The 13,033-nt window shown below is 38.3% G+C and overlaps 1 protein-coding gene across 2 annotated transcripts in view; it reads left to right on the top strand.

Annotated features, from left to right (window-relative positions):
* Nucleotides 1-13,033, top strand: part of EXOC4 (exocyst complex component 4) — a 762,629-nt gene that overhangs the window by 72,487 nt on the left and 677,109 nt on the right. For both annotated transcript variants that reach the window (XM_040471923.1, XM_040471924.1), the window contains exon 6: nt 9,010-9,253. In XM_040471923.1, the coding sequence (XP_040327857.1) occupies nt 9,010-9,253 (244 nt within the window). The remainder of the gene's footprint in view (nt 1-9,009; nt 9,254-13,033) is intronic.

The following is a 13,033-nucleotide window of genomic DNA, read 5'->3' as shown; positions in this document are numbered from 1 at the left end:
AGTTTGCATTTCCACAATTAGGAGTCAGTTCAGACAATTTTCCTTAATGTTTAAAGTCCATTTTAACTTTTGTGAATTGTTATTATGTCTTTTATCCACTTTGTTCTATTTTATCTTTAAGTCTCTTATTGTGCAAGACTTCCTATTATTGAACCAATTTTTCATTACCTAGAAAAAAATGCCTCTTGATCATGGTGTGTTATTTTCTCAATGTGGTGGTGAATTCTATTTGTGAATATGTTAGTTAGAATTTTTGCATCAATGTTTATAAATGATACCACCACCATATTGGAGTTTGGTTTCAGTGGAATAATTTGCTTCCTAGAAGGAGTTAGGAAGCTTTTCTTTACTCTCCATGCTCTAGAACAATTTCTGGAGCGTTGGAGTTCTCTGGTGTTTGAAGGTTTAGGGAATTTTCCTGTGAAAACATTTGGATCTGATACATTTTCCATGTTTGTGCTTTTTATTTTCTCTGTTTTTTCCTGTGTAAATTGCTCTCCTTAAGTACTCTGTCTCTTTTGGGATCAATTTTAATCTGTATTTTTCTAGGAAATTATTGATTTCATTTAGTTTTTCAAATTTATTTATGCAGAGGTCTCTAAAGTATTTTCTTATGGTTTTGAAATTTTCTTTTTTCCTTTTGTTTATTTTATTTGCACTAGCCCCCTTTTCTTGATCAAAGTAGCTGGTGGTTTGTCTATTGTGTTAGGGTGGTTTTTTTTTTTTTTTTAATTTTCAAGAAATCAGTGTTTTGATTATTGGGTAGGTCTATTTTTCTTTTCTCTACCTCATTATTTTCTGCTTTTATCTTTATTTCCTTTTTTGTGCTTTCTTTTGGCTTATATTTTCTTCTGATCTAGACATTGAAATCTTGTATTTTAATTTTTACTGATAAATGTGTTCAATGACAGGAATTTTTCTCAACACTTTAAATTTGTCCCATAGACATTGGTATTTAATGTTTCCATTATCATGGGCATTGAAGAGGGCATCTTTTGGGATGAGCACTGGCTGTTGTATGGAAACCAATTTGACAATAAATTTCATATATTTAAAAAAAATGATCTCATTTCAATTTGTATTTGGCTGGAAACAATGTTTTTAGTAGAAGGATTTTACATTCATAAATAAAAGGGTCTTTTGTGTGTGTTTTGTTTCTAGTAATACTTTCTACCTTTATTGCATTGAATTCAGAGAGTATTGTTGGTAATATTTTTACTTCAGGGAACTTTCATTTTCTTTGTGACTTATTACATGATCAGTGTTTATGAGTGTCCCATGGATACTTGAGTGAAAGATGCATTCTTTATTACCAGGTGGATGGTTTGATATATATCCATAGGATCCACCTTATTTAATTATGTTGTTTAGGTCTTCTATCTCATTTTTTTTTTTTTTTTGTGATGTATTCAAGTTTTCTCTTGGATTTTTCCTCTGTCTCAGCATCACTTGAAGCTTTTGTTTTAAAATGGTGGCTGCTGTTTAATTTGGTATATAAATATTCATAAATGTTATAGCCTTATTGTGAATTGTGGCATGTGGTATTAGAGGGCATGTGCCTTTTGTCATTATGGTTAATGCCTTTTGACTGGCATACCTTTGTTCATTTTTTATTTCTAGCTGTTCTAAATTTCTAGTTTTGGGATCAACAATATTGTTGAGCTTTGCTTTCTGATTCAGATTGAAAAACCCTTTTCTTATAAGAGGGGAGCTGAATCTATTAATATATGTTGATAAGACTAATATGTTTGGTCTCAACTCTATCGTAGTATTTTATAAATATGTATATTTGCTATATTTCTTTATCTCTGGGATATTAGTTCTTTGCTCTTTAAACAAATTTTTTTTTTGGCTTAGGAGGTGATTTTTTCCCCCCCAGTGATGGTCTATTTAATGTATTTAAAAACTTGGATAAAATGCTCTTAGTCCCTTTTTAATGCTTTAATCTTTCTCTCTCATTTCTGTTTTTGTTGGTATCCTTTAATCCCCATCTTTTGTTTAAGTAGCAGCATGACTTTATTTTCCTTTCTTTTCTGCCAATTGTTAGTTGTGTTATTTTTACTTTTTCACAACATACCCGTCTTAGTTGTCTTCCATCCACACCGGCCCGTTTTGCTTTTGTCATAAATCTGTACTTAAATATTTTAAATGCTTACCATCAATCTTTTTTGCTGAAGTTTTCCCACTTACCTCTTGGTTGCATAAAGCTTATCAAAAGATTCCTTAAGGCTAACTGCTTTTTCCCCCTTTTTTGTTTTCTTTTCATTGGTACTTAAAGGACAGCTTAGATGGGCATAAATGCCTTAGTTTACAATTTTACTTACTGATTTTTTGCCCTTGTAAGCTGTGATCCTGTAGACCTTGAGGATTTTTAACTTAGGAACTTAATAGTTTTAGTAGGATATGCCCTGGAGGTTTTTTTTTTCTTTTTTTGGGGGGTGGGGTGGTTAATTTTTCCAGATACCCAGTAGGCTCTTTTATTTTGCAGATTCAAGATTTTTTTTTTTTTTTTTTTTTTTTTTTGCTTTATAATTTCAAGTATTCTATTGTTTGTTTTTTCTAATGTGTACTTTTTTCTTTGCCTGTCTTCCATTTCTACTGCTTTCTCTTTGGTCTCTTTATTGCTGTCTTTATATCCCTTTTATTCCCTATTTTGGTTCCCTGAATTTCCACAATGCCCTTTATAAAATATTCATTTGAGTCTGTTTCCCCTTGGGTATTTTATAATTTATTCTTCCTATCTGAAATAATCGTCTTTTTCTTCCGTATTTCTTCTGAGTTTAGTCTGTTTTCTTTCCATACCTTTCTTTTATTTGTCCATGTCTGTTCCTAGTTTTGGAGTTTTTGACTCAGAGTGACTTTTCTTATCCCCAGATTCTTGTTTGAGTATATTACTTCCATCTGGAGTGTTGTCATCTAGTTTTCTTGTGCTTCATGATAGTTTTATTGTAGGAAAATTTATTGAATTTTCCTGTTAATGTGTGTTGGATTTTCTGATCGCCCTCCCCCCATATACCTTTATAGGAATCTGTTCATTTTTTATGTTTTTTTTTTTTTTTTTAAATGGGTATGGGGTGTTTTATAGAATTCCTAGCTCATTGGCTCCCTCTTCTGTCAACATAGCAAAATCCAAATACTTGAGTGTATTATTTGTTTTGATGGTAGGAGAAGATTGTTCTCAGAATTTCGACTCTCTTGTGGGGTCCTGAATGTTCTCTTTATGCTTCTTTCTCCCTTCACTTTCCAGTAGTCACAGGGCATTTCTCTCTTCCTTTTGTCTTATTTCTCCCATAGAAGCTATAGGTCTCAAATACTCTTGCAAATTGTCTGTTTTTAAACTCTCTCTCTCTCCTGTAGTCCATGTTCTCATCTACTTGGATACTTTTTGGGTATTTTCAAACTTAGGGTGGACATTGTCTCTTTTAGTGATAGTTTTAGATCAAACTTAGGATCATCAGTAAGTCCCTTGTCTCTTCATCATGGTTCTTCACCTGCCTGCTTTTGCTTGCTTGCGACAAAGCCTTGTGGCAGAGCAGGGGTGGGGCAAAAGTTTGAGAGATTGCTTGCTGGGATTAGGTGTTTCTTATTACAGTTGTGAATTTTGGGCAATTTCTATCTTCCAGGTTATCCTGAGAGTATTATTTGTACAAATTTTATTTGTTCTTCTAGTTGTTCTTTGTTGTTTTGGAGGAAATAAGGAGAAATGGGGACCTAAGCAACTACCATTGTCTCCAGCAATCCAGGAGTTGCTAAAGCTGGAAATTTTAAAAGTACATTTTTTTTTTTTTACTTCCTTAGGGGATTGTTTTTGTGTTTTGATATCACATCTCATTTAATAGACACAGCGGTGTCGATGTTGTCTCCATTTTACAGATGGAAAAATTGGGGTTCCTCAAGATTTAATGACTTGAGAGAGATTTACACAGTTAGAACATGGTAAAGTTGATAATCAAATCTAAAGTTCTATGATGCCCAGCTCTTGCTCTTTTTACTACATCATGCTATCTCTTTGGGCAATTGAACTTATAAAGCCTTAGATATTATTGAATATTAATATAAAGTATGAATTTGTTCGTCTCCTCCTTGTCTCTTCTCTTCTCCTGTATCCCTGTTATATTTTTAGTAGCCACTTTTCCATTGGTGGCTACTCCTTGACTTTCAAAGATGCATCCTCCTTGCTCTAAAAAGAGATAATGTACATTCAGTGCTGTCCCAAGGGAAACTGAACAGGTGTCGGTTTTGTTGGTTTTTATCCTAATAATCCTCCCTCCACTCTACCTTCCCCTTCAAACGTACCATCATTTCCTCCTTAGCCCACTTTCAGTTGTGGAGGGACCAGTGTTCATTCATTGTGCTTTCCAACCTCACTGCAGTGTGGGGTTCATCTCCACCTCTGAATTGAAACTATTCCTACACTGCAGCTGTAAAAACCCCTAGCTCCATGTCAATGACAGCCCAAGTAGCAGTTGGCAATATTTTTTGTCAGTCTCCTTTCTGGAGTGGGGTGTTATACTGTCTGTAGTTTCCTTCGGAATAATTTAATCTGCACCTTAGGGGTGCTTAGTTAACATTTTTGAAGTACCTTAATCAGGAATTCACACTTCAGAGATAGTTAGTTAACATTTGAAAGACCCTAATCAAGATTCTATACTCCAGAGGCGGCCAGTGCATCGTATACTGCGCTCTCGATCTGTACCAGTGGGTGCGTTAAATAAAAGATGTTAGAAGTAATTTTTTATTGGTGAAACAAATGGTATTTAAGGTATAGGGTTGACCAAGTATCTCCACTGGGACATGAATGGAAGATAAGGATTTGAAGAGGCCAAAAGCGTACCCAGGTCTAGAGCTGGATTTGGTCCTGTTCCTGCAGTCTTAATGGAGGATTTTGTCAGCTCATATGGCTAGTGGTGCGTGTTAAGTCTCTGTAACACCCCTGGGCTAAAACCTGCCTGCCTCTGCCTGCTTGTCCACACACAGGTCACTGGATACATACTTTGGCTCCACTCCTCATTTCCATTTCTTGTCCACAGAGGTGTTACTCTCAATTTTGAACCAGACTATTTTTTAAATTTCTTAATCTATACTTTATGTATACCTGTGTTTTGAGATTGGATGTCTCAAGTACGACTCTACAGTGCCATTTTGACCAGAAGCACAGAATTATTTTTAGGTGGTAACTTTCTTATTTTCTACCTGAGAGTATTGTTACTCTTCTGAGGCCAGATTCCCATCTCTGGGGGCAGCATTTTGGATGTGTAATTCTCTTGATACTTTGTTGGTCAAATTAGGCTTGGTAATTTTTTTGAAGTCCCCTTTTTATATTGAATTCCGTTCAACAGTGACACAGTTCTCCTGTTATATAATGTTCTTAATATGCAACAGGTAAATGAAGTTACGTATGTAGGCCAAAATCATATATATCAAATTTATATACTTTAGGTACCGTGCATAGTATGAGGAATGACATCTACCAGGAGTTTCTGTGGTAAACACCACCACTATTTTACAACTCCATCAACATGTATAAATGCTAAGTCAAATAATAAAGCTTATTCAATACAAAGTTAAAGTGTATTACCAGGTTTCTTGTGCAAATTTGATAACATTCGTATATAGCCGTGGCATGTGTTACTGATATTTTCCTACCAAACATACTGAGAAGAGAAAGCAGTTATATACTGGTCTACATTGCTTCCTGTACTCACTCACTGGGAAACAAAAGGTGGTTTTCTTTTATAGAACACTTACGAGCTTAAATGGATTATTCACTTTATCTGTTATTTTTTTAAATGGGCTATCTATAATCTAGGTGCACATAATTAGCTATGGGCCATGTAACTGGAGATGTAGAGATTTAGACTAAGTTGATAGAATCATGGAATTGTGGAGCTTGAAAGGACTTGAGGTATCATTTAGTTAATTGTTCCATGAGTCCCAGCGTGTCTTACTTAAACCGTCCATGAATCCCTGCTTAGCCTCAAACCACAGACACGGTTTCTATGCACTTAGGCATGTATATCTACACATCCATATCTCTTTCCTTCCTTCCCCATCTATGTGTGTAATAGAGACCAATTGGGACCAGTAGGATTTTGGTAGAAATAATGGGTTCAATTATGTGAAAGTCTTAATATTTAACACTGTCCTGCCAGCAAGGGTCTTTAAAACCGGGTTCAAGAAATACTCACTTGGTAAGTATCCTCAGAGCAAAAAATCAAACAGAACTAGGTAAGAGAGTCAAGTGTTTCTAATTATAAAGTGTTTTCAAACCTACATGGTGAGTACATATTCCATCACTGTAGATACAAGGGAGGAGTTTGGTAGCGTTTGGTAGTTTAGAAATATGTACATTTTGTTCTAATTGTGGTGTGAGGCCCTTGCTGAATTTCAGCTACTTTATTTTTGTACAAGCCTTTTTCCACAAAGCACCAATAATTCTCTCTGACCTCACAGGGCTTTTGTGATTATTGGACTAGTCTTCACGGTTGATTATATTATCCTTTTAAATTGCCTTTTAATTTTCAGCTGATGTAAGTGAAATAGATCATATAAATTAATTAATATTGGATCCATTTAGTGTTTATGCTCTAGGAGATTTCAGGAGACAAACAGAAAGGTAAGGTTCTACACAAATGTGTCATTTGGGGCTGTGGCATTTTATTATTCAGACCTTGCTTATTTGTTATTTTTTAATAGGCCATCTATCATATTAGCGCACATATAAGTAGCTATCTGCCACATAATCTAGGGGCTTATTGATTTAAACTACATTTATCTCCTTGCCAATCGCTTTTGCCGCAGGTGGTTGCCACATTCAGATGGCCCTTTGCTTGTGTCTTTTGTGACTCATAGGTGCCCTTTTGTGAAGATCATTTTCTCCCAGCTAAATTTCTATTACTTTTGTCCCCTCGCCTGAAGCCCCGCTTATAGTTGTGTTTCATTTTCCCTCTCTAACATGCTGAATTTAGATGGCTGCTTGGCTGCTAAGTATTTCTCTCTTCTTGCTGCTGGGATTGGTTTTGCAGGATGCAGTGATTCTGTGGCCTGAGGTGTCTAGTTCTTAATGTATAAAGCAAAACCAGTAACTAAAATGTCTATTCTTGGGATGTCACACTTGGAAATATCAATGCCCCCCCCCCTTTGTTGTTGTTGTTGTTGTTTTTGATTTGCCATTAGAATTGTCATCTTCAGAGGTTTAAGCCACTTTGGTTCTACTCCTGCTTTAACTAGTATTAAAATTATTTAAATTAAATACCATATCATCAGATGTCCTCTATGTTGCAGAGAAAATCATAGGAATTTGGTCTTTCCTTATGTGGTTCTCTTTCTCCACATGGTTTCAGCATCATGGATAAATATTGAGAGGATGTCTTCAGTGAAGAGGAAGCTTGTTCAAGTAATTATATCATGCACATCATTAAATGCTTCTGGTTCATGTTTAAGTGCATTTTATGAGTTGGGAACAAAAAGAAAAAGGATTGAGGAGAAGAGACTGCATTCATCTGAAGCAGGGATTTTTGGGGACTTTGGGCAGTGGGTACAAGGATTTACTCCGTAGGCTGGGATATTTTTATTCTTCCCCAATAAATAGATTCCAGTATATTCCAGCGGTGCTGAACAACTTGGAGTGGGACCCGTAGTGTAGTTGAGATTGAATCTACTGGAGAAGAATGTATGCATTCTTTCAGGATATCCCATGTTTTAAAAACCTGCCACTCGTTTTGAAGAATAAAGGAGAGGGAAGGATGGGGAAAACTTTCACTATTGGGGTCCAGCTTCAGGCTTGCACTCACTTTTGCTTTATTCTCTCTTAACCCAACCATTTTTAATAGGAGAGAATTATTTTTGGGCGAGGGGTTTTTTAACCTGTGGTTCTTTGGTAGTTGTGAACCCCCTGGCATCCTGTGAGAAGTTTCGTGTGTATCTGTGTTAGTTTGAAGGGAAGGCCTGTGGTTCTCAGTGGCTAGCAGAGGTCTCAGAGCCTCATCCCTTGTTCCTGCCAGCTCCTCCCTGGGGGTAAGAAGCACTGCGCTGGGCTGTCCTCTTCCAATCCCAAACCACGTGGTTTCCATGAAAGCTGTCCTCTGCCGATCTACAGAGACTTTGGATGTAGACTTCTGAAAACTAGCACGGATTAGCAAGAACTGTTTACAGCAGAGAGTGTTATGGTAGACCCATGTTTAAAGAGAAATAGAAGGTGGTTCTTTTGTATTTATGAAAACTCCTTACTTAGTACTCTTTTCCTCAGAGTCTTGTGTCACTGATACGTATTGTTCTTCCCTTATTTTTTTCATCTTATTTAACTTCTTTACCTTTCTACATTAACTTGTAATCTCTTCTTATCAAGTTACTTATCTTTTCTAACTATTAAGTGAGAGCTTTGAGACTATGGTCTGCTTCTTTAGAATTCTCCTGCAGCACCCAGCATGGTGTTTTATTTAATTAATTTATTAAATTTTTCTTTTTTTAACATTTATTTATTTTTGAGAGAGAGAGAGGGAGGGAGGGAGGGAGTGTGATCAAGGGAGGAGCAGAGAGAGGGAGACACAGAATTCGAAGCAGGCTCCAGGTTCTGAGCTGTCAGCACCCAGCCCTATGCGGGGCTCGAACTCACGAAGTGCAAGATCGTGACCTGAGTCGAAGTCGGATGCTTAACCAACTGAGCCACCCATGCGCCCCAGAGTATGGCGTTTTATAAACAGTGAATGCTTCATCAGTGTCATGAACTGACTGACTGTGGATGGGGCCGTCTGTGGAAAACTTTCTGTGGAGATTTGCTTGTTTTTAATGGTTTCTACCTCTTATTTTAACTGATGGGTATGATTTGAGGAATATAACTTATTTTGTGATCCTTAGTTACTATGTAAAAATGATTTAATTATTAATTTAGTTGAAGAAATCTTCTCTGATTCTGTTAAGGGAGTAATCAAAGCAGTGATCCCATTTAGTCAGCCCATTCTGTTTTTGAATCTTGTAATGGATTTTTTTTTTTTTTTTTTTTTTTTACAGTCAAGGAGATAAACCTGCAGGACATCAAGGAGGATTTGGAGTTGGATCCAGAGGAGAACAGCACCCTTTTTATGGGCATCCTTATCAAGGGGCTGGCCAAACTGAAGAAGATCCCAGAGACCGTTAAGGCCATCAAAGAACGCTTGGAGCAGGAGCTACAGCAAATTATGAAGCGGTCTACGACCCAGGTCGCAGACAGTAGCTATCAGAGAGGAGAGAACCTCACTGTGGAGAACCAGCCAAGGTAAATAGTGTTTTTGAGAACTCTGTGTATTGTACGTTTACTAGGATGGGGGATTGGTGACTAACTCCTGTTAGTGTTATTTCTTGAACTTGGGCTGCTAGAGCCCATGCAAACTCAGATTGGTGAGAGAGCTTGAGTAGGCATGATTCAGCTGGTTTTGATGTAATTAAGAAGGGTTTTTTTGTCTAGTTTTTAAAAGCAAGAATGCATACGTGGCAGCTGGGGAGGGACAGAGAGGGAGACAGAGAGAGAGAGACAGAGACAGAGAGACAGAGAATCTTAAGCAGGTTCCACACCCAGCTTGGAGCCTGACACAGGGCTCGATCTCACAACCATGAGATCATGACTTGAGCTGAAAGCAAGAGTTGGATGCTTACCCGACTACCACCTAGGTGCTCCTGAATAATATGCTTTAAAACTTCTTAACTACAGGGGTACCAAGAGCCGACTCTTGGTTTTGTCTCAGGTCATGATCTCATGGTTCGTGAGTTTGAGCCCCACGTCGGACTCCACTCTGACATCTTGGGGCCAGCTTGGGAGTCTCTCTGTCTGTCTCTCTCTCTGCCCCTCCCCTGCTTAAGTAAATAAGCTTAAAAAAACGTATATTGGGGTACCTGAGTGGCTCAGTCAGTTAAGCATCTGAATTCAGCTCAGGTCATGATCTTGTTTGTGAGTTCAAGCCCCGCGTCTGACTCTGTGCCGACAGCTCGGATCCTGGAGCCTGCTTCGAAATCTGTGTCTCCTTCTCTCTCTGCCCCTCCCCTTCTCTCTTTCTCTCTCTCTCTCTCAGAAATAAACATTAAAAAAAAGCATATTGTTGGGGTGCCTGGGTGGCGCAGTCGGTTAAGTGTCCGACTTCAGCCAGGTCACGATCTCGTGGTCCGTGAGTTCGAGCCCCACGTCAGGCTCTGGGCTGATGGCTCGGAGCCTGGAGCCTGTTTCCGATTCTGTGTCTCCCTCTCTCTCTGCCCCTCCCCCGTTCGTGCTCTGTCTCTCTCTGTCCCAAAAATAAATAAAAACGTTGAAAAGAAAAAAAAAAAGCATATTGTTAATATTCAAATGAAAAAAAATGTACCAATTATTGAATATTAAGTACTAAGCAGTATTCAAGCCAATTTATATCATCTCATTTAATTCTCACGACAACTTCATATAGCCAGGGAAACTGGGGCTCAGAAACTAGTTATAAGCTCAAGGTCACAGAACAAGTGGCTGGCTTTGGAATTGAAGGCAGGTCTATGGTCTTTCCTCTGTCCTATGCTTTCTTCTTTAATGTGTGGTGCTATTTGCCAATAGGCACGTCAGTTTCAAAAAAAAATAGAAACTATGATTTCCGGTGAGAGCAGAGGGCAGAGTGAAGCGTGTCCTCTCAGTTTCTCCAATAACGTCAGTCCCTGGGAGGTGCCAGACTGTGTCGTAGAAGGGCTCATAATATTGTGGACCTGTTGTTAAGGAAATTCTACTGTGTGTACTTAGGGCTTTAATATTTTTTTTTTTAAAAAGCAGATAACAAATGTAAGGAGAAATAATAGCTTACTTAGTATGGAATAATCCAGACTTTAAGTTTTGGGGAAGAATTAATGTTACCTATTTACATTTTCTATATTCTTTTATACCTAAATCACATTGATTTTGATTATGCCTTAAATGTCTTCAAAAATTAGTTGCCTTTTAAACTTCATTTGGAAGTGCAATTGGTGAAGAAACCATCCTTAACTCATCTCCTGCCATAGAGCCTTTCCCAGCATCTGTTTTGATGAGCATGCGCTTTGGAGTCAGGCAGACCTGACTTTGAATGCCAGCTCTGTAATCTGAAGGAAAGAATCCCTGTCTTAGAGGGTTGCTTGGTCTAGGTGAGATCTTATGATTAGAGTTTAGTCAAGTAGCGCCAGCAAGACCTATCACATGCATACATATATGTGAATGCATGCGTTTGTTTATTCTTGCCTCCTTCCTCGACTTCCATGTTCTTTGATTCACCCTGTGATCCAGAGAGGCTGGGCAATGGTTCTCAATTGAACTTTGCTTTTCTTCTTTCTTTGCCCTGTGCCTGGATTTCCGTGAAGACCTTTTGCCTCCTTACTAATGAACACTCCAGAATTCTGGTCTGGCTTGCTATTTGCCCTGTTGCTGCAAGTCCCTAGATGAATACCCTGAACTTTCATAGGGAAATAACATGACTATTGGGTATATTGAAAATGAAACGAAAGGGCACGGATCAATAACTTTTCTGCAAATCTCATTACAGTACCCTTAAAAGCAATGTGTCTTTCATAGGATTTTGACCTCTTCCTCTTCCATTCCTAAGCCCGTTCCAGAATTCACAAGTAGAAATTACAGCTATGGAAGTGGAAATTCAGCATACGGCCCCAGGAAATAAAAACTGTTTCCCTGTGAGGAATGAGTCAGCAGCAGGGTCTCCTCCCCACCCTCTTTTGTTGTTGTCCGTATTTAGAGGCTGTTGTGGGTAGGGTATCTTTGACACTGGAAAGTAAACCAGCTGCTTGCCCTGGTTTCTGGTGTATCACATGATCCCATTTTATAAATGACCAGATCTGAAAAACTGGGCCGAAACTATGGTGAGATCGAATACTACAGAGAAAGCAAACATTTGGGGTGAAGCACTCCTCTTGGAGACGAAAGATGAAAGTCTTGGGCTGGGATTCCAAACGACTGATAGTTTCATGCTAGTCTGTGAGGGCTCTGTGCTTTCAAATGCTTTAAAACTCACCAATTAGTGACCTTGGGAACGTCATTCAAAAGTGGCACTATTACTTCCAGAGGCTGAAAATTTTAGAAGGGATGTTGTCAGATTATCCCTTGCAGCCTGTATGGTACTTTGTGTTCATTAAACTGTACTGGGATGTGTTAGTGGCATTTATCTTAGAAAGAAGTCAAGTCGCAAAGCTTCATATTATTTACCATCCAGGGCATCTTACGCTAAATTACCAGAATCTGTTTTTCTTAAAGTTGGGGTGTAGGCAAAAAGAGCCACAAATCCTTTTTCCCCACTATGCACGTTCTTTCCCTCACCCCCCCCAGTGAAATAACCTCTTTCAGATCATAAGCATATAAATGCTGCCATGAGGCAAGACACCATTACTATAACTTTTCTTAAAAGTCTCATTGTTCAGCATCATCTTACTAAATATATTCTGGTTGTGATGCATTGCAGGCCTGTTTTCATTTATATGGAAAGAGAATTTATATGGTGTGCTATTCTTCTGGAAAAGTAGAAGGAACCAGGCTACTGAATGGTCATGTTTCACTTCCTGCAGAGAGAGCCAGGATACTTCCTCAGCCAGTTTGTAAAAATCACTTCGGTGACCCACTTGTTTCCCGACCCCCCCCCACTCCTGACGATCTGTTGTCTGTGTGTAGGAGAGATACTCCTTTCATTCATTCGTAATCTGTCTGGTGTCCATAAACCTCTACTTACTTTTGAAGAAAAATATTCAGATGGTCTTGTTGCCAACTCGATATAAACATTAGGGCAACATGTGCTTTTTGCTAATCTCCCGGAAGCTCTCGCTACCCATAATTTCCTCAGAAAGGCAGCCGGGGTCTTCAGTTTCAGATGCTGAATGTGGTCTCCAGTCTGCGCAGCACCTTACCGATTTCTTCCATCTCCTGCTGCCTAATTGTTGATTCTTTCCTCAAATCTAGCTCATGAGCCTTTCATACCATTTTTGAGCCCAAGAAGCTGGAAGAAGTTCTTTAATAATTAACAAATAGGAAAAGCATGAGGAAGAGCTAAAAGAAATAAAATCCTCTCAGAGG

Source organism: Herpailurus yagouaroundi, unplaced genomic scaffold (assembly GCF_014898765.1).
Source record: "Herpailurus yagouaroundi ecotype Mexico unplaced genomic scaffold, PumYag 100, whole genome shotgun sequence".
Taxonomy (NCBI): domain Eukaryota; kingdom Metazoa; phylum Chordata; class Mammalia; order Carnivora; family Felidae; genus Herpailurus; species Herpailurus yagouaroundi.
This window is presented reverse-complemented; position numbering and strand designations above follow the sequence as displayed.